We start from the raw sequence: 21,107 nt of genomic DNA, 5'->3' as shown, positions 1-21,107 counted from the left end.
CGCTGTTTTACTCCCCCACTCGCATCAAAACACCATTTTTTTATTTTTCTCTCAATCAAGCTTTTTTTCGATGTAAAATCAGTGAATTCGAATGCACAAACTGTCAGGATCACCTCTAGAAAGTCAAACGAAAATTGGAATTGAAAAATCACCTCCCAACACGTGCCATTTCAATTTCAATTTTCTATTTTTAAATTCGCAGAATTGACGTTCGCATGCAGTTTATTCCGTAATATTGACAACTTCTGGTCATTATTCTCAGTAAATTGGACTATTAAATAGTGGTTTTTAATAGAAAAAAGACAAATTTATTGACAGGTTTAAGGAAATTAATATTATGATAATTATCGCTGACACTATCGACAGTCAATTGAATTCAGCGAGTTTGACAATCGATACATCATGAATAAAAAACAGTTCTATTCCTGAATTTCTATTTTTGAAATTGACTCGCGAGGGACTGGAGGTGTTTATTATTTATAACCAGATGACTGGACGAATTTTTATTCGATTTCGTTAATTAATGGAAAATAAATGGGCGAGGTCTCAGGGCTTTGGGGGTTCATTAAGTCCCTGTCTCGTAGATCTGCGTAATGACTTGTTTATAATTAACAAACGGCGGCTGTTGGAATTTAATCAGTGCCAGGTTTCGGTTGAAACTGTTCACCGTGAAATTAGTGATAAAAATAGGGGAACCACCGTAAAGGTTTTCAGATGATTACTTTGCTCTGTTTCCGTTCATTTTTCTTAATCGCATGCTCGAGTTACTTGCAGCGGAGGAGAGAATGGTCCTGAATAAAAGAGGCTGCGTGCATAAAAAATGTTGTAAGAAGGGGTGGGGAGATTGAATCGTTGGTTTTGGAATGAAAAAGCTGTTATTCTCATTTGTCACGGTGGATCGTTGGAGGATGAATTATTTCCAGGGATGAATTGAGAAAAAGTGTGTCACCAAATGCCTGAGCCTCAACGTCTTCACTTCGTGACGTTGAATATATTTTTTTTTTTCGGTGAGAAGAAATTGTTGAATAGGTAGAACAGCCGTTGAATTATTTGAGAGGATAAGAAAACAATTTTGAGTTCTAATTTTTAGTATGCGTTATATTAAAATACAAATGCCGATTCTACAACAGTTAATTAACATATATAATATATTTTACAAGTGTCCATACGTTCATTTAATATCCCATGATTAATTTTCGTGTAAAAGCTACTCTGAACACTGAAAATTCCGAAAAAAATGCCCCAAAAAATCAGGAGTTTGAGAGAAATGCAGTACATCGAGGATTAAGTAATGTAAAAGGATGATGATTATTTTATAGTCTCAATGGATTAAATTTACTAGTCCCTATCGCGTGTATACGTACGAAATGCCAGATTCCTTAATTTAGTGAATGATTTCCTCGACGCAGATAATGACCTGGTGGCTCATCAGTGCCTCCAGGAGCTACAAGGAAAAGTGAAAGCATTGGGAGACTTATGCTGAATTTATTTCACTGTTCATCCTTGTCCTTGGCACCGTGCTTCAGAATTCTGGTGAACTCGAGATAATCGAACATTGAGCCTTTTATCGGGGCCTCGCGGTACATCTCGTCCACATCATCATCCGTAAATCTGATAAAAGGGAAATTCCATATTTAATGGACAACTCCCCATATTCCCACCAAAAATATTCATTTTTCTTCATAATTTATAATTAAAAACATGTCAGGAGTGAAGCAAGTGAAATCGAATGCGATATTTTCTTTAATCATCGATTTATCTCGAAGACTATCGATTTAAAACGAAAACACCAAAGGACTTTTTTGTAGCCGATTAAATTCTCGAAGAGAAAGGTCTCTAGACATTTCCTCCTAACATGAATGGCTGTCAAGATTAATCAATATTTAAGACAGGAACCTAATTTTTTTAGATGATTACCTGTCTCCCATTGTTGTCAGGAGTTCCCTGAGTCGTTCTTCATTGATGTGCCCGTTATTTTCCTCATCGAAGCAGCCGAATGCGTTCTTGATGACGTCTTCAGGGTCAGTGCCCTGGAGACGTTCCCCGAAGAGTGTCAAAAACATTGTGAAATTTATTGGGCCTGGGGCCTCATTCATCATGCCCTCGAGATACTCGTCAGTGGGATTTTTCCCTAAAATCGAGACATTGAGGTTTTTTTTCGGGGATAGGGGGAATTAAGAGATTGAGGCGTTACCCAGGGATGCAAGCATGTCATGGAGGTCCTCCTTATCAATGAATCCATCGTGATTATGATCGATCATGTTGAATGCCTCTTTGAACTCGGCTATCTGTGCCTGATCGAACATTGCGAATACATTGGATGTTGCCCTCTGTGCCCTCTTTTTCGTCGTGCCACGACGACCAGCTGTTTTTCTTGCTGACATGGTTTGCTATTCAATCTTAAACCAAAACAAACAGGCCATTAGCCCCGTAGAAATTCCCAGTGACATTTTACTGAGTGAAATCGAGATTGGGATATAAATAATTCAGCAGTCAACAGGGAAATGAGACGATTCGAGTATTGATTAGTTTTTGGGAAATTTTGGTTCACCCGAGCGAGATAGCGATATTTTCGGTAGGACCTTTTTCGTAGGGCAGTAAAAGAGTAACAAGAAAGGTGATTACAAAAATTTTGATATCACTGGCAGATTCGGAGATATTCCCCGAATACGAGGAACGATTGAGTTTGGATCGTTTACCCTTTCGCTGCTGATTTTTATTCTGAGTTCTGACTGTCGTGGGGTCATTAAACTCTGGGTTACGAGTGGAGTTGAGGTTTATTCTTCTCAGAAATTTTGGGAAATACAATTTTTTGGTAAATACCATGTAATTAGGTAAATCAATCCTGACAGATTCGATAATAAAGAATAAATTCCTTGAAATGAGTGAATAAAATTCCTCCTGTGGCAGCCCCTGGAGAATAATTTCCCAATCTCCCACTTTCCTGGAGTTTTCCATACATAGTATGACACAAAGATAATTTGGAGAGAACAAAACTCGAAACCGCCGCCTTAACCCCATTTCCCCGAAATTCCCACAGTCGATCAAAGTTTATGAAATTACAGGAGTGAAATGATGAAACATGTAGTTTTCGACACAGAGCAAATATTTGAGGATGACTCAAGCTATTGGAATGTATTTCCTTCAGTATTTTACATCCGAGGTGACACACAATGGCGGCTTTTCCCGGAGGCCTATCTGTTAATCAAATCACTCATTTCCAGATGTACTCCACTGCTCAATAATTTATTGATAAATTGTAATTCAGTTGGAATTTGAAAAACACTTACTCGTCAAAATTCTCCAGAGAAGATTCGAGAGATCGATATTCGAAACGTATGAAGTAGACAATCACACTCGCGTCACTGATGGACAAGAGGATTTACCACACCCGATGGGTGAATATCAGCTGATCGAAGCGACATCTGGCGTTTGAAAAATAAATGAGAGACAAGCAGGGACAAACTAGCCTTGTGGCTTCCATTGTCATCTTTATTCGGGTTTATCTCTTTCCTGGGAAATAATCTCCGTGAGTTACACTATTCTTCTTTATTATTCCCTTATCTCCACCAGTTCTTCTCCTGGAATTTCATCGCCCTGGAATGGCGACAAACATAAGGGACTCCTTTCTTCTCGTTCCAAATTCCGTATTCGGAGAATCAAGTCGTTGTGTGACTCATCGCCTTTTATGGACACACGAGAATTCCAAACTATTGCGGTCGTGATTTTGCAATGAGACTGGGGTCAAGAGCAGGTAAAAATACCCCAATTAAATTCTGGATATGCATGGGGATTTGAGGATTGATTCCTACGAGGATTTATTGGCTTCAAATCGTAGATTCACTCCTCAAACATAACAATATCGTTTTTATTCGTCTTATGGGTACAGAAATAATGATAAAATACTTGCAACTATGAAAAATAGAGCCAGAGATTGTCTGGGTACGTGATATATACAGAAATCTTACAGTCGTTGGTCTTTGAATCTTCGATAAGACCGGAATTGTTGAGAACAGAAGAATTTTATTCTTCTCTTCTGTCGATACAATTTTTCATACCGTCTCTCGAATTGTATTTACAATCGATTATAAATAATGAGGCATTGCTAATTCTTAATGATAATGTTTTGTTCTGTTTTCTTTTTTGTGATGAAAAATTATCGAACGGATACACCATTTATGGTGATGCCATTCCTCGGCGCTGGTTCGGCCTCGTAGTGTCCAGATCTGTTGTATCCTCTTCTGCCATTGGCGTATCTGAAAATATCTCGATCAATTGGTCAAAATTGTCTCTTGAGACAGAATAAATAATTTTTTACGAAATTTAATTGACAATTATCAATTGAAAACTTGAGAGATCTCAGAGTTTTCTTTCTAGACTCGATATCTCGAAAACTATCGACTTGACGGAAAAACGCTACAGGACTTTTTTATGGCTGACAAAATTTCCGAGGAAAAAGGTATCCTGATATTTCTTCCTAAAATCAATAGTTTTCGTGATTGATCGATGTTTTCATGAAAACTGTAGAATTCGAAGCCTTTCTCCGACGATTATTGGAATCATTAATATTTTCGCATTTTTATTCTCACCCATATGCACTACTGTTAACACTGTACGGATTATCGTAGAGCCCATCCTCAGGAACATTTTCGTACATTCTATTTGGCGTCCCATCATTCAAACTCGCGTACGACATGACCGCGGCATTCTGATCCTCTTTCCTCTCCGCGGCTTGAACATTCTCAGTGTTTTTCACTGGAGTTGCTTTTCGCAATCGAAGATAAACGAGCCCTAGGATTATCAAGATGATAATGATAACACCAGCTCCGATTCCAACACTCGTACCAACCCCCTGTTGTTCCGCCACTTCGTTCGAGACCACTGCAATTAAAATTGGCATATCGCAATTTCATTACTCAATAAGAAATTTGTAACATCTACACATTTTCCTTCGTCTCTCGTCGAATTTTTCCTGCATTAACTAGGATGCGATAAAAAGGCTTTTCTAATTTACTCGTATCAGTTTTGACTCATTTTTATTTAAATTGATGGTCTATTGATGGGATTCAATTGATTTAAGAGTTGAAATGATTTTTTAATCACTTACTCTCGCATTTGGGCTCTTCGCCACTCCACATGCCGGTCTCAAGGCATTTCCTCAGGAACGGTCCTATCCTCTCATACTGCGGCAAACAATGATACTCAGCAGCTCCACTGAAAAGAGTTGATCCATTCACCACGATAACTCGTCCATTGTCTATGGGGCCCGGATGCTTGCAGTCGAACGCTGCAAAAGTCACAGGTCATAAAAAATGATCAATTGCGCAATGATCAAGTGATAAATGTCAAATTACCGAAACAGGCTGGCATGGATCCACTCCAGGAGCCATTCTGGAGACATATACGTGTGCCATTTCCCTCCATGTAGTACCCACGGGGGCAACTGTAATGGGCAACTCCTCCTACACTGTGGGTTGACACTTGGGTTTCCAGTGGAATTACTTTTTCCGGATCTTTGCACCTTATTTCCCGACAAATTGGCATCTCACTGCTCCAAGTGGCATTCTCCAGGCAGAGACGTCTGGCGAATCCATCGAGCTCGTAATTACCATCACACTCGTAAATTGCAGCTGCACCGTAGTATGTCGCGTTTGATGTCAGGGTGTAGTGACCGTGTTGCGTGTTTTCCGGCTTTCCGCAGTCTACGACTGTTTGGCGAATAAAATTGAATATTGAGAGTTGTAGTTTTTGGGAGTTTCTAACGATTTATCGTCGTACTCTGGACCAGATACCGATTTTTACACGAAAGAATCAGTGAATTAATGAAAAAATAGTAATTCTGATCCGACTGGTGACTTTTGGGGAAGGAAAAATTGAATTTGTATCAACCGATTATTAATTCCGCATATACTTCTAAAAGAGTACATTAGAACGCTCGAAACAAAGAAGTGAAGATAAATAAATAAAATGTATAAAATTCAATTTCTCAATCACTCAACAGTTCTCGAAGTTTTTCCCTCAAACAAACATTTCCCAAAAATGAAGATAAACATAAATTAATAAAATTCGCATCCCGCAAACCAGTGAATCAATTCATTAACGAAATATTTTGGGACTTGGGATTAACATATGCGGATGACATTTTTTTTAATAAATAAAAAAAAACTACAACTCACAAATACACCGTGGCACATCACCACTCCATTTCCCATTGTCCTCGCACGTTGACAGTGGCTCACCGACGACCTTGTACCCCCTCTCGCACCTGTACTTAGCTAGTGCACCGATTTTATACGATGTTGCACCAGTATTTGAATTCTCAGCAGTTCCGGTTCTGATCAGTGTCCTGCCGTACATTCGATCGTTGCCAGTCACCGAGAGAATTCCATGTTCCGCAAGAACAGGTTCAGGACACCGGATCTCTGTATCGAAATGTCCATGAAAGTGACAACAATCCCCGAAACTAATCAATCACTCGAGTAGTCGTATTACCTTCACATTTTGGTGTTGCATCACTCCACTGTCCATTATCGAGACAGTACCTCCTGATTACACCGTTCAATCGATAGTTCCGAGTACAACTGTACGTTATTTCACTTCCCAAGTGCGTCGTACTGTTCACGTACTCGACAGCCCCATTAGGAACCGGCAGAACTTTCCCGCAATCGATATCTGAAATTCCCAAGTAAAGAACATCTCGTATCTTTAAAACCATTGATTTTAGGAGAAAACATCATAAGACCTATTCTGTCAAGAATTTAAATGCCGAGAGAAAAGTCATCTGCTGTTTTCGCTTTAAACCGATGAATTCCCCAGTAAATGCCACGGAAAATGTTACATTTTCATTCGAACAGAAAAAATCGATACAAAAATGAAGAACCGATGTAGAATCCTCACATTCACATGTTGGAACTTGTCCAGACCATTCCCCATTCCTCTCGCAAGTGTGTCTCGCCTCCCCATGCATCAAATACCCAGACTCGCAATGATACAGAATCGAGCTATGAACATTCAAGTCGTAACCAACGACATAACTCCCTGGTGGTATCTCAGGCTCCTCACACGTGATCACTGAAACATTTTTCAATTGAAACTTTTCGGTACAATTCCACCCCATGGGATCTCTTCATCAAATTCATGGGCTTACACTCGCAAGATGGTGTCTCGTCACTCCATTTGCCCTCTTTGGTGCACTCGTGCTTTCGCTCACCCACGAGCCAATAATCCTGCTGGCACGAGTACAAAATAGTACTCCCCACTGTTGTACTTCCATTGACCAACTCAACACTGCCAAATTCAACTTGCGCTGGTGCTCCACAGTCGACGAATCGACATTGAGGGGCTTTACCAGACCATTCCCCACCGATTTCACATGCCAGTATCTGAACAAACAAATGGTTTATTACTTCTCTCATGAACGAGTCGTTAATGACTGCTATTTTCTTTTGAAAATTATTTGAATGGATTTATGTGTCCTTCATGAACAGTTACAGCTACAGTTTCTCAGAGAACAAAACGGTTTTTTAATGTCCAGTAGATATTAAAAATGACTTAATTCCCAGTACATTTGCAATTCATCGTGCCAGTGTACTACATATCTTTAAAAAAAACGACTGTAATAACGTTAATTGATGCACGTCTCAAGGACGAGACTTGTGTAATGATGAGACAGGGGATTGGTTCATTCCGAAGGCACTCACGTTGTCGCCGAAAAGAATGAATCCATTCTGGCAGGTGTAAGTGGCTGTTGATCCAGCACGTTTACCAGTCGTTGTGACAACACCACCAGTGACATCCGGGGGATCCGGACACCAATCGACTGCGATGGAACAATGAATAATTAATCACATCGATGAGATGAGAATTGATCGAGATGAGAATTGATTGAGATGAGAAAAACTTACAGAGACACTGGGGCTGGTGTCCACTCCAGATCCCACCGTCTCCACATCTTCTCCTGGCATCTCCAACTAGAGTGTAATTTTTCTTGCAAGTGTAATCCGCGAAAGCCCCATGGGTCGTTCGCTTGTTGACGAGAGTAATCTGACCATTTTCGAACTCAGGAAGTGCTCCGCAGTCCACAAATTTGCAGGAGGGTGGATCTCCACTCCAGAAGCCATTCGGTTCACATGTCCTGGATTTGGCACCCACCAGCATGTGGCCATCTGGACACGTGTAATCGATCGCTGAACCTATCGATCGTTTCAACCCTGAGATTGTCGTGTTCTCGAGTTTCTCGGGGCTTCCGCAAACCGAGGGCTCTAAACATATTGGGACAGCATTGGCGGTGAAAATAGTAAAGAATAGTTTGAGCAATTGAGGAATTGAACTCACTGCTTTGACAAATCCAGTGCAGATAATCCAAATTACATCCAACATCGTTCCAAAGCCAACTTCTACCTCCATCGAGCACCACGCAATTCTGCTCACCATTGTAATTATTTGGCTGATCCTTTCCCCATGACGGTTTATGCACAGTCTCTCCTGTATTGCAAAATACCAGAGGTAAAATAAGAAATTGTGAAATTCCTTCAGTTTTATCATCAACATGTCCAGTTGATGGTGTCCGCATGTACCGTGGACGTATTACAAACAAGTTAAGGCTCATTCCATTATTTTATATGGACACTTGAGCACGAAAGGTGCAACTTCCTGTGAATCACAATGAGCATTTACTTTCACGACTCATTTTGCTCTGATATTTATACCGATCATTCGAGCATAAATTCTGACCGGGACGGCTCACTGCTCGTATTTCACTGTTCGAGAGAATTTTTAGTTTTTGCTTTTCGAAAAAATCTAGGTGTTTTTCTTTTATTGGTCTTCTCGCAGATCTTGACACGACTACAATTATCTAATGAATAGCGTGAACACACATTTTCAAAGTTATTGCATAATCGTGATTACTACCAGGTAGAATTTTCCATGGAAACCCTTCAATTATGATCACTTAGTATAACTCTAGCGTGCCGTCTGTACACACACGTGTTTCGAGTTCAATGCACCCTCGGATATATTTTAACGTATTACCTAACGCCCATATTGTCGACCCAATTCTCACAATCGTCTCGTTCGAATCATCATTATCAAACTGGCTTGAATCGATCGTGGGAGAGACTTACGTTGCGTTACTTAATTACCGGAAATTGAATATTCACGTGAATGAGATCTCAACTAACCATCGACCCATCGCCAAGTTCTTGCTGTTATCGATGCCTCTTTCTGCGCCCCGATCCAGACTAATAGAGTCTTCAGTTTGTCTTTTCGCCTTTCGAGATTATTCAGGATGAATGTCGACGCAATTCCCTGGAGGACAAACAATTCCCCAAATTACCACGAGATTAAAAACTATCCAGTTCAAAAAAGTTATAGATAACTTCGCTAAATTACGAACCTTGAACCCATGAACGAGATCACCACTCCTGGATTTGCAGTAGTTCCTGGCATCCTGGAAGGATCCACCTTTGGTAACCGCGAATTCGTAACAAGTGGAATTGAATGCAGCGAGATCAGCGTCGGCTGGTGTTCCAGCATGTGCACATCTGTCTACCGAGAATTCTAAAAAAGAGGCGCAAGTAGATAATTAAAAAATTGAAATAACGATTTTATGGGTTGAGCGATAAAAATATTCACCATCTGTTGCAAAGACTTCGACTTCGCATAGACTCAGGCTGCCCTCAACCCCGACAAGTTGAAGGAAAACGTATTGCCCAACGAGAGCTCTGGCACAGGCGAAAGTCTTCGTGATGCCTTCCTCTGAAAATTAAATAGTTTATTCATCAGGAAATCAATTCAGCGAGAGCTCTGATTTCTCAGCTCACCAATTGTCCCAGGAAACCATGCGCAAAGTGGATTCCTCTGTAATTCCCCACTGCTATTTCCAACTCTAATTTCAATGTCCTGAAGTGGCTGATGACCACAACAGCCCCTGGTCGTCACCCTGACGACTTTCACAGCGTAAGGCTTGAGCAAATCAACTCTCCACCAGGGGCTTGGCTCCCTCTGCGTCTCTGTACATCTCTTTCCATCGTGCTCAGTTCCAACATCACCATCATTACCATGACCAGCGTCACCACCTCTAACGGTTGTTGATTGATTCGCTGGCTTGCGAAATCCAACATTTGTCCCTGAATGCCAGTCCATTATTACGATTTTCTCATGCTAATTTGCACCAGCGGTTTGCTAACTTTGCGAGTGTTACTCGTATCGATAAATTAATCAACTCACCGCAGAACGGTAATTCCCCCTGCCATCGCCCTCGGTTACTGCATGTCAAGGTGGATTGCCTGAGGATAATTAAACGTTTAAAAATCTGTGGACTTTGAAAGATAAATGGAGATGAATGTAGGAAATCGGTTGGATAGAGCTAGAGTGGGTCAGGACTTGTTCTCCAGTTAGGGAATGATTTTGGGGAAATGATTCTCAATGGGGAGGTAATTTAATTGGAGCGACAGTAATGTTATGAGTTGAGCTCGATGACAAAGAATATGGGCAGAGCGATTCCGGTGAAAGTTGGCATTTGGACGATGACGATTATCAATGGTTGAAATCGCCTGGGTCTCGGTCGGTCGGACAAGGAGGCATGCGTGGACGTAACTAGGAAACCAGAGGCTATTCGGTCACGTGTGGTAGCTCGATAGTTGCATTAATCTCGTGGGCTGAATCACCAAGTCATGAGAAATTTTTTTAATAAGTCCAAATCAGATGAAACCGACACCCTCCCGAGAATATCAACATTCTGAGATCGTCTATTTCCAGAATCTTCAGTTTTTCCTTTCCACTGCCCTAGCTTCTACCATTCAGGCATGAAATAATGAGAAAGGCTTGTGGCTAGATCTAGTGGCTGATCCCGAGGTGAATGCATGAAATTCTTGTGTACAGGATGAGCTGATTCTATTTGAAATGGAAATATTCATCTCCATCGACGATTTCATGCTCGAGTGAATTCTGGTGATTACGTGGAATCTATTTCAAGCGCGCAAGGCCATTCGCGATGGGTAAAATGTTATGGTTTTCCGGTTGTAAGTGAAGATTGTAAAGGAGGTGAGAGATAACATTCAATGGGGAACAAAGGGGAATAGGCATGTGATGAGAGATATCGATGTGGTGTTCAGTGATACCGTTGAACATCGTTTTGGTTAATTGTCGTGGTTATTGTCCAGCATTCTTCGGACTTACCCGAAGAGCTCGTAACCAGCATCACAGGTGTAAGTTGCTATTGTTGTGGATGACAGAGAATCGTCTGACAGCGATACCTTAGAGTTCATTGGCACCGCTGGGTGGCCGCATTTTACTGCTGCTTGAGAAGAGAACAAATGAATATTTTATTAACTGAAATTCTTTGATGAAAATAATTGAATGTCACGTGTTTTAGAAGAATTTCTTTTATTCGTTGCAAAATCATCAAATACACGGATTTTACAAATTACAAAACGTGAACATTAATTGGAAGAACGTCTTCTCAATGTTTTAGAACGTATAAAAATATAAACATATGTTGGAACATCAAAATATAAAAATGTGGATCAAGATTTGAGGAATTATTCTTAGATATTTAGGTTCAGAATGTTGAACAGCACTTCTGGTTTCTCCTTGCATAGTAGTTTGAAGTTCTCGAGAGACATGACGCTGTCTTTATTCAACTCGATAAATTCTGAAGCCTTCTGCACTAGCCGGGGTTCATCACAATTATCAGCTGCAATCAGAGCGGGGACAACTGATTCCGTCGTGAGTGCTTTTTCCAGTCTACTAGCACATATAGTTTTCAAATCAGTTATTTCATAGGTTTTAGTCGCAGATAAGATTTTCACCAAGGTGTCCGTGTCATATATTTCTGAAAGTTGTCCTGTATACATATATTTTAATATTTCTAACATGACAGGCGCCTCAATGTCTTTAATCGATAATACATGATTGGTTATTCCTGTATTATGTAACAAAATGTGTTCAAATACTGGACTATTTGCAGCTAGAATGACTTTGTGAGCATGTAGTGTTTCGTCACCCATTTTGAGAGTGATATCAGTGAAGTTGTTTTGCACCTGAAGATGAGGCATATCCAACGACTTTGGAACCGTCATCAAGTTATTCACCAACGTTGTCAGAATCTCAAATGAATACTTCGGATGCGTTTCTTGCAAGGCCTGAAATTCTGTTGATTGTACGACGTATTTAGCATTTTTCTGGATGTACCCCTGAGCATGCCTCTTCAACTGATTTGCGTTATGCAAATCGGCCAGGAGAAGAATTTCAGGTGCGTTTTGAACTGTGAGATTTTTACGCAGAGACTCTTCACACATTATTCTAAGTCTCTCCAAGTCGTAGTAATTAGCCATTATTAGCAGATCTTTCGCCAGGTCGTGCAAATTCTGCACTCGATCAGTGTAAATGAACCTCAGTAACTCGGTGAATGCCTCTGGCGAGAAATCAGGGATGTTTACGCAATTTTTTTGGCTCTCTTCCGTCTGTGCTTCAAATGTCGCTCGAAAAACTGAACTTCGACCTGCCAAAATAGCTTTATGGGCTGAAATCTCGCAGCCATCTGGTCCAAGGATAAATTTCACATCACAATGCCTTTTATTGGCAAAGACGTTCTCCAAAACAAGCGCAATATTGCTTTTAGGAATTGATATGCTTCTGATGCTTCTTTCTGTTGCGATATTTTGATATTCTTCGTGTACAACCAGATTTAGGCATAATGTAAGTCGACCATTTGGGAGCCATTCCTCTCTATTATCTATCAAGTCTTTTAGCGTGATAAATCTTTTTGTAATATCAATATTTCTTGATATATCGCTGGGGCCGAAAGAAACAGTTTCGAATTTCTTACCATGGCGGTCAATGATTGTAACAATCATTTCAAGAGTTGAACTGTGGGGTATGTTCTGTGCAAGAAGCCTGATTGAATAGATCTCATAATTGAGTATAGTATCGTTCATGTTCCTAATCAGGTGTATGGTGTATGTGTTGTTATCATGTGGAATAGTTGAAGCGAAGTCCCTTACTCTACCAGTGAAATTATCAATAACCCATAAGAAATTTATTTCTGATTTTTTAATTTCTGAATGACACCACCGTTCAATGGTCTTTGAACAGATACTCGAGTTAGGGAATGAATCCATCTTCAGTCCTACAAATAAATAATCCCAGGAATTCTAATTATTTGAATTTTCAATCGCAATTGCAATATTTTACCTTCTTCAGATGTAGAGCGCAATAAAAGGTTATGGATTGGATTTCTGGTTCCCGTGGAATAAATGCGTCTGGTCTCTGTATTTCTTGATTGATTATTTATCGGATATTATTTATATCGATGATATCTACCATTACTTTTTTATATTTATCTGTCTATCGATTATGTATAGCAATTTCTATTCTCACTACGCAATTTTCATGCACGCGTTCTTCGAGGTGAGTAGTTGGGATTTCCCTCACTCTTTCTATCTCCAGGAGTGCCAATTGATAACTCCCGCTTAAACAACCGAATTTTGAATCCAGATGGCCCGACGAATTTATTCATTCATCAATAATTCTCAGAGAAAATCAAGAGACAAAGGAGGAAATACGAAAACGTGGATAGAGTTAATTGAAACGGATCTCGAATGAGTTATTTGTGAGAGGTAAATCAACCGTATAATTTTGAGCTACCGTTCGTCGACCCGAGGGTCCACGACACGACTCAGATAATGCGATGCGATTATCAAGAGTCATAGCAGAATACTTCGTGACAATACTAGGAAGAAATCTCCAATTGCCTCAAATATTTGGTAATTGAATATCTAATATTTGAAAATTTCCGTTTAATTGTTCATTGATTGATTGACATTTAATTTGATTATTCAATTTATCTGTGGATCAGTCCCATAATTTACTGGCAACTCAATATTTTATATTTGCTGTGCATAAAATAATATTTTCAATAACGCAAATGTTAGATTGAATTGAGAAGTTGACAGATGCAACCCACGTGAAATTCCTTGGTACATCGCAATGTCAGACCTTTCTCCATTGCAATTCCCAACGCATATGCAATCTGAATTTAATTGTATTTTTACAATGGACCCAGTCTGATATGGCGAACAATGGATTAAGGTCATTCACACTTGTCAAAAAAGCCTGGGGAAAAGATAATGAATAAATCCTTGCGACTAATAAATTCCCACGTCCTAAGTCCTCCAAAGTCCCAGACTATCTCATCAACATTTTAAAATTACTCAACTCACACAATTATCAATTATACCAACAAAATGTTTAATTAATTGAATATTCTATTTGTTCATTGAACCATTGTTTATATTCACTCGATATACTGTTTTTTTCTTGTCCGAGGGAAAGTCAGGAAATCAGCAGATGCTTCTAGTTTATTTATGATACAAAATGCGGTCATGTATCGCTAAGTTTTCTTCTTCACTCCTTTAGATGCACGTCGAAGTTTCCAAGTGAGAGTTTACAGGTAAATTATCTATATTTGCGTTATCAGTTATTTAATTACCCGAGGCTGAGTAATTGGACTCTTTTCTTCATTATCCCCCAGTGGCCCATGACTTCTCTCGTTAAATCAATCATCCAAGGCCATCTAATTAGATAACGTCTTAATTGAGAGCTGTTGTTGGCATCAATCAATTATTAATGATTTAATGCTTTCAGAAGATTGTAGATTCTGGGAGGAAGTCAATGATTTTCTTCAGAACTGCAATAATTTTTTTTTGCAGGGAAGATAACTTCGGGGTTTTATTGTTGTTTTTAATGGTTTTTCCGCAGGTACGACGCGACTTTTACTTAATCGACTTGGACTTTTGCCGCTTTCACCGTGTGCAGTCTCTAATGCGACAGTCTGATGAATTCTATTTTAATCTAAAATCCCCATCGCGTGAGACAATTAATTTATGATTTTATCGAGATATTACAAACGATTTATTATTTACGCGTATGAATAAACGCGAAACGATTGACCTCAAAGCTATCAATTATTTATTCACATCCAGTCATCTCGTCTAATTTACATAAACTATTTAATTGATGACTGGAAAATGTTTAAATAGTGATAAGAATTTATCTGGGAATATAATAATTGCTTTTTGGGGGGGGAATATTTTCATTGGATATTGGATTGAGTGAAGGGGAAATATTGGAGGTTTAGTTTTATTTGTTTATAATTATCGCTGGAAACTGTACAATGGCTAGATTTACCGGTATAGGAGTTAACCAGTTCCACTCCCTTCTTACGGAGGTCTGGGTCACTCGGTTACAAAACCTCAGAGTTGCCGAAATAACGGGATTAAACCGTGACGTGAGTTTGGATGAACATCGATTCTTCAAGACCAGCGTAAAAAGTTGGACGCCCATTTTTCCACGCACCGTGAACTCTACAGAACCCTGAGGAATTTTTATTAACAAATCTCAAAAAGTTTTTCAATCTCCAATTTTTCAGGGACAATCAATTAAATTATAATCGAAATGTAAATGATTGAGGCTTTGAATTAATTGAAATAATGTAATTAGGAATAAATTAATGCAGTTAGTTAATTAATTAATTAATTGATGCTCAATTATTTGTATCTTATTTAGTTTGCTTTAATGTAGATTATTCTTGGAAAATCGGAAAATATTTAGAACTATTGAAATTTATTTTACTGGATAATTGATCTTCCTAAATGGTAATGAAAGCTGTGAGAGTGGAGAAATGATTTTATATTGTGTGGACGTCCTCGGGGGCCGGAAGAGCCAAGGCAAACGTAATAATAAATAATACATAAACTTTTGTCAGTTCCCGCTGGAAATTATGGCGTACGAGCATGAAAGTAAGTTTTTATTCCAATAAACATGCGGAACGCCTTTTGCTGATAAAATTCACTCTTTCAGACGTCTAAATGATAAAATAATCATTTCTGCGAAAAAAAATTTATTGTGCTGGTAAATTGTTTAATTTTTATTGGTTAAATCAAGTTAATTGGTCTATTTTCAACTAGTCTGTATCAAAAAAGCCGGGATTGTTAATTAATATAAATATTTTTGCTGCAAATAAAATTGAAAATTGAACCGACTCAGAAATGAAGTGGTAATGGGATAAGTGTATTTTTCGCGTCCAGCTTTCAGCCCATATCTCGAAATCAAAGGGACAAACCGAATTTTTTTGTACAAACATTTTTTATGCAAAAAACCGAGAGCTACAAAAAAGGTATCCCTGAAAAAATCGTTATCTTCCCTCAATGCCGAGATATTCGCTGAAAACTGGTCTCGAAAAAATTACACTTATCCTAATTAACTACTTCACGATCAAAATAATTAAATAATTAAATAATTAAATGATTCGCTTGACAAAAATGTAAAATGTGAATGTTTTCCATCAAAATAAGTCATGGAATGATAATTAAAATGATCGAAGGGGTTTTGAAAATGGGATATTTGAGAAGGCGAAAATTATTCGTAAATTGAAAAATCCAAAAACGTGGAATTTTCTGGGGTCAGGTACCACAATCTGAGAGTTGATTTGTCATCTCTTTCTTGTTCATCACGCACAGGTATATCGTGTTTCTCAATCCATTGTCTCCAGGCAAGGTAAAAGGTGCACCACCCTGTGTTAAAGTATCGCTGAAACCGTTACGAAATCGACGACGTCCGTTTGGTCTATCTAACGCCCGAGAGAAGAAAAATTATTATGAAATCGCCGGAATTTGCACATTTATAAAAAAATAAACCCCAAAACAATTTGCCGGCAAATTTATTCCCCGCATCAAGACAATGGTAATGAAATTAATTACCCAATCATTTGATGTCGAGGAAATTCGGACGTCATATACCAAAAATAAAAGGTGAATTCTACAGTGAGAAATAAATAAAAATTGCAATACGATACTCAGTGCAATAATTATACATCCTGTATCTAAATAATAATTCGCAGTAAAATTGAATCCCGTAATTACTCTGGAGCTGCAGTAAAAAAGTAATGGCTCCATGAAAAATCATATTTTGTCTGTAAAAATTGCGCAAAAATGTTAATTTTTAATAGCCGTGTAAAATAAAGGAAAATTTGCGTTTCACTTGAATTTTTGTACTAGAGTAATTCTCGAGAATTTTTCTTCCTATTCAGAAAAAAAAAATGAGAGAAGAGAATGAATAATGTGCGAAGTATCTACAACTTTAATAGCTCCTAGTGGCCTTTACTTGTCCCTCGTAATAGAGTCATTAAGAAAATAGTTCAATAATTTGTTTGTACTCTGTAAACAATCGCGGAGTGAAAGTACCGTGACAGTTGAAACACATGACAAATTCGAAAAGAAGATTTGTTGGGAAACGAGTAATTTCCCCTGTGGTACACCGAGGAATTCCGATAGATTCGTGACGGCAATAAAAAAAAATGGTGGTCCCTAATCGCCGAGGAAAATCCATAGAGTTCGATGGAAAAAATAATGAATTAAATTCGAAAGGCTCCCAATAAAAAATAAAAATAGAATAAACAGAAATAAAAATGATGAATTAATGTAAACTGTTTCTAACATTTATACAGGTGTGTCAGATTTAATTAACGTGAGAACTAACGACCAGATTGTGACCATTACACTTGTAGGAATTAATTCCATCAGGGGAATGAGCCACTGGAGGTGGAATTTATTTTCGGTCCACTCAGGAATTAAAATGGTTGATATATTTTCATTACAAACTCCGCCTCGGCGACGCAAACATCTCGAGTAAGTGCAAGAGATTTTATTTCGTTAAATGTTACGCCTATCCCACACCAAGGATCTCATGTCCATTTTCCTGGATACAAAATCGTGTTCACCAACGCCCTGGCGCTTTATCATACCGAATGAATTGAACTAGATTGACCGGGGCTTTGAGAATCGATACATTCAATTTGCCTCTCACCCTGTACAATCATGTGAGAATAGTTGCAGCTTTAAAAAAAACGAGCATGTGAAAAATAAAATAAATGAGCGGAATCGAAGAGGAGAAACTTAATTAGTTCAGCTGATGATCGAGCAATTGAGAGCAATCCTAGCACCCGGATATGCATCAAACGGAAAAAATCAATCTTCTTTTTTCTGAGATAAATGAGAATTCTAGAAATAATTCGTAAAGCGCCCAAAACACTTCGAGAGTAAAAGGAAATATTTACCCATTTAACCCCAAAATTTCAGTTTCTGGAAAAATTGAACTGTAATTTTTGTCTGGGGAATGGGACTCGTTTTTTTTTAAATTGTAAAATTGATGATAAAAAGAAAAATGTTGAGTGGTAAAATTAAACCATAATTTCCCAGTGGAACTGGTAATTTCCGTGAATTGTTGTGAAGAAATCCAATGTGGAAAATAACTGGATGAAAGTAATTTTAAATGATGACTCCTCACATTCACGTTACAAAAAAAAAAAGAAAGGAGGTTTACACCTGTTCGAGCCTCAATGATTGACACCGTAAATATTATGAATTGAGCCATAGAAGAATGTCCAAACGTTAAAATACCCGGGGGTATAATATTTCACGACGTAAACCGATACAATTGCCTCCGAAATAGCAATAGGAATAATAAAAATATCCCCTATCCCTCCAGTTTCTCCTATTTCTTCTATTTCTCCATTTTCTCATGTCTCTGGTAACACCTCAAGGATATCCACATGAACGAACCCCAGGAAGAGAATGCAGAGCACTTGATCTCACCTGATAGAAACGCTTTTCTTGCAAATTTTTTTCAACTCTGTGCGCACACGGATGTAGAATTGTTTTTTGTTAATCAATATGGGAAACAGCGGTTGCAACAGGTGGACGCACTTCCGGCCCTTTACTGACCCCTTTACGGGCCCCAAATAATATTTAAATTACATCCTCCAACGTGTGAAATATAATTCTCAAGTTTCCACTGAACTCCCGTTGCAATTTCGAATGAAAAATGGGATTCCCCTGAAAACTAGACCCCTAGTTCCTTTTCTGCAATTTTTCCTCTGGAATGTTGGCAGCATTTTTGCGGTTTGCGGGGAATTACTTGATTTTAGGAGAAATTATGAAAAGGTCTTTTTTCTCGGGGGTTTAATTAGCTAGAAAAAAGTTCTTTGAGGTTTTTATGGGGGGTCGATGGTTTTCGAGGTGGAACGGTAATTACGGGAGATTATGCGAGATTTGGAGTTGGTGTTCCTTTTTTTGGATTTTTAATGATTCAGGGGTGGACATTATGGATTGTAAAGACGAAAGCAGTTCAATTTTCGTAGTCGATCATTGAAGGATACAACCCGTCGACCTCGGTTGTGGCCAGAGGAAATCCGAGGACAACGATCTTGTGGGCGTAAAATGGTGCGCGCGTCTCGCATTTTTTCATTTCTAATTTAACAAAACACCACGAATGACAATCTGGCCATTAAAAAAGTGACTAATCCCCCCAAAAAATATCCAACCATTCTGATAGATCGGGGCCCGAACTACAGAGCGTGAAAAGGCTCTCGGTGTTTGCATCAGAGAATTTTTTTTTCCCGAGTGCGAAAGTTATCTCGTTGTCCTTCGACGAGAGGAAAAATAATAGAAGAAACAAATGGAAAGGAACAATTATTTGTTAAACAAACCTTGTGCCTGCAACGGTAGAATCCCGAGGAGGGACAGTACCCCGAAGAGAACGATCATCTTCTGGTATCTGGCATTTATCTTACAGGTCTCCAAGATTATCAGCACTTCACTCAAATTCCTGGTGACTCCTCTCTGTTAACCTCTGATATTTTCCGATAAAACGTCAGTGAATAAAAAAAACAAATACACTGAAGTTTCAACTGGAGCTCCAACTTTCACTTGTTAACCGAATGATTTTAATGTTTCAGCGATTTTCCAGATCCTCCTCAGGCATCAGAGTCCCCATGGTTCCTCTCAAACAATCTCTGGGTAGAAAATTGATCGAAATTTGCAAAATATCAGCGCTCTCGTTCCATTCAACATTTATTATAAATTTTTTATGTTTTATGATGCGATATCACAGCGGGAACAATCACCCGGGCAAAATTATGCTCAATAACCTCGGAAAGTTGGAAATTATGTAAATAATATAATGAAGAAATTGTTTAAAATTTCACACGCGCACTGAGTGAAATCCAGGGGATCTGTTCCCTTCACCGGCCGAACACCGAGTGCTCGTGCCCCTGGGTAAGACCTCGTTGTCTGGGGATATGAAAGTCTCCGGGAATATAAGCACAGAAAGTATAGAACCCACGACTAAACATTTATCATTACCTCAAAAAGCTGAGATATATGTTTGCCCACACGAGTTGAAAAATTATCGAGAAATCAATCGGTCAATTACTAGAGCGATATGTTCTTCCAAAAAAATCATTAACTTCGATTTCAATTTTTATCATTTATTCTTTAATAATTATCTGAATATTGATTAAAAAATCAAGAATTACTTGAAGATTTAATGAATGAATTGATTGTTTTTGCCGTTAAAAAATAGGGGAGTAATTATCGAGATTAATTGAAAGGTGAAGGAATTAAAGTTAATTTCGTGATTTTTTGTTATTATTTTTTTTATGGCACGACAAAGCCGAAATTCCATCAATCTTGATAATATCTTCTAAAAATGAAACTAAAGTTTCCAAATGCGGTCAATCGAACCATAAACTAGATAAGAACCGAACCCACCAGTTATGACTCCGTCTAATAGTAAAAATACCACTGAAAGAGTTGAAAGAGGGCGGAGATAACTAGATAATAGTGGATGCGGCTTATTTCCATACCTGCGCTTTACCTGTCTGAGGAAATTGTAGAGAAGTTTAAATCCTCTTTAGCTGTTACCAACCGTGCGTAACGAAAGTTACGATACGAGGGCCGTTTCTCGAACGATTACGAAAGTTCATACTCATTGTCTTTCGAATATTTGAGAATTCTGTACCTGTTCAATTCGATCTACTCTCCATTCACTAGAATCGAGCGAATAAATTCGCAAACGCAAACTCAAAATTTCCCTCAAACTCATTTATCCCAGAATTATTTTATTTTATTTAACAATCCCACGCGAAATCAGCGAAAAAAAATCGATGCCACCGATTTCATCCGCAATTATTTTCTCTTATTTTTCCATTCTACGATGCGCCGTTATGAATAAATAAAATAATATTCGTTGTTAATGAATAAATTATT

The 21,107-nt window shown here is 38.5% G+C and overlaps 3 protein-coding genes across 6 annotated transcripts; all 3 read right to left on the bottom strand.

Annotated features, from left to right (window-relative positions):
• Positions 1-1,077: 1,077 nt before the first annotated feature.
• On the bottom strand, positions 1,078-3,394 carry sqh (Myosin regulatory light chain sqh). The gene is made up of 4 exons (XM_011316886.1): positions 3,291-3,394; positions 2,195-2,399; positions 1,918-2,131; positions 1,078-1,611 (listed from the first exon to the last, which is right to left on the bottom strand). The coding sequence occupies exons 2-4, from the start codon at positions 2,382-2,384 to the stop codon at positions 1,491-1,493; spliced, it is 525 nt and encodes a 174-aa protein (XP_011315188.1). The 5' UTR covers positions 2,385-2,399; positions 3,291-3,394; the 3' UTR covers positions 1,078-1,490.
• A 745-nt stretch (positions 3,395-4,139) lies between these two features.
• On the bottom strand, positions 4,140-20,311 carry fw (furrowed). 4 transcript variants are annotated; one of them, XM_011316881.1, is made up of 18 exons: positions 19,547-20,311; positions 11,179-11,299; positions 10,228-10,286; positions 9,822-10,127; positions 9,634-9,756; positions 9,395-9,558; positions 9,180-9,306; positions 8,335-8,484; positions 7,905-8,261; positions 7,701-7,819; positions 7,148-7,382; positions 6,898-7,071; positions 6,493-6,672; positions 6,177-6,422; positions 5,355-5,708; positions 5,108-5,287; positions 4,590-4,881; positions 4,140-4,256 (listed from the first exon to the last, which is right to left on the bottom strand). In XM_011316881.1, exons 1-18 carry the CDS (start codon positions 19,602-19,604, stop codon positions 4,157-4,159), a joined length of 3,345 nt encoding a protein of 1,114 aa, XP_011315183.1. In that variant the 5' UTR covers positions 19,605-20,311; the 3' UTR covers positions 4,140-4,156. The 4 variants fall into 4 exon arrangements, with proteins under 4 accessions (XP_011315183.1, XP_011315185.1, XP_011315184.1 ...); XM_011316883.1 differs by having other exon boundaries at positions 9,634-9,750; XM_011316882.1 differs by having other exon boundaries at positions 11,179-11,296.
• On the bottom strand, positions 11,417-13,560 carry LOC105274063 (speckle-type POZ protein A). Its single transcript, XM_011316880.1, has 2 exons — positions 13,195-13,560; positions 11,417-13,129 (listed from the first exon to the last, which is right to left on the bottom strand). Exon 2 carries the CDS (start codon positions 13,119-13,121, stop codon positions 11,547-11,549), a length of 1,575 nt encoding a protein of 524 aa, XP_011315182.1. The 5' UTR covers positions 13,122-13,129; positions 13,195-13,560; the 3' UTR covers positions 11,417-11,546.
• Positions 20,312-21,107: the final 796 nt, after the last annotated feature.

Source organism: Fopius arisanus, unplaced genomic scaffold (assembly GCF_000806365.1).
Source record: "Fopius arisanus strain USDA-PBARC FA_bdor unplaced genomic scaffold, ASM80636v1 scaffold00009, whole genome shotgun sequence".
Taxonomy (NCBI): Eukaryota; Metazoa; Arthropoda; class Insecta; order Hymenoptera; family Braconidae; genus Fopius; species Fopius arisanus.
Note: the sequence above shows the minus strand (reverse complement) of the source record. Positions and strands in the feature narration are given on the sequence as shown.

Bases quoted from the DNA above. Each gene is read 5' to 3' on its own strand.
- fw (XM_011316881.1), bottom strand. From the start codon at position 19,604: ATGATCGTTCTCTTCGGGGTACTGTCCCTCCTCGGGATTCTACCGTTG. The intron at 7,820-7,904 runs GTAAGTTTTTCT...GTTCCATCGCAG, and splicing joins ACACCAGCCCCAGTGTCTCT to TCGATTGGTGTCCGGATCCC. The intron at 7,072-7,147 runs GTAAGCCCATGA...AAAATGTTTCAG, and splicing joins CGAGACACCATCTTGCGAGT to TGATCACGTGTGAGGAGCCT.
- LOC105274063 (XM_011316880.1), bottom strand. From the start codon at position 13,121: ATGGATTCATTCCCTAACTCGAGTATCTGTTCAAAGACCATTGAACGG.
- sqh (XM_011316886.1), bottom strand. From the start codon at position 2,384: ATGTCAGCAAGAAAAACAGCTGGTCGTCGTGGCACGACGAAAAAGAGG. The intron at 2,132-2,194 runs GTAACGCCTCAA...TCTCGATTTTAG, and splicing joins TGACATGCTTGCATCCCTGG to GGAAAAATCCCACTGACGAG. The intron at 1,612-1,917 runs GTAATCATCTAA...CCCTTTTATCAG, and splicing joins CTGACAACAATGGGAGACAG to ATTTACGGATGATGATGTGG.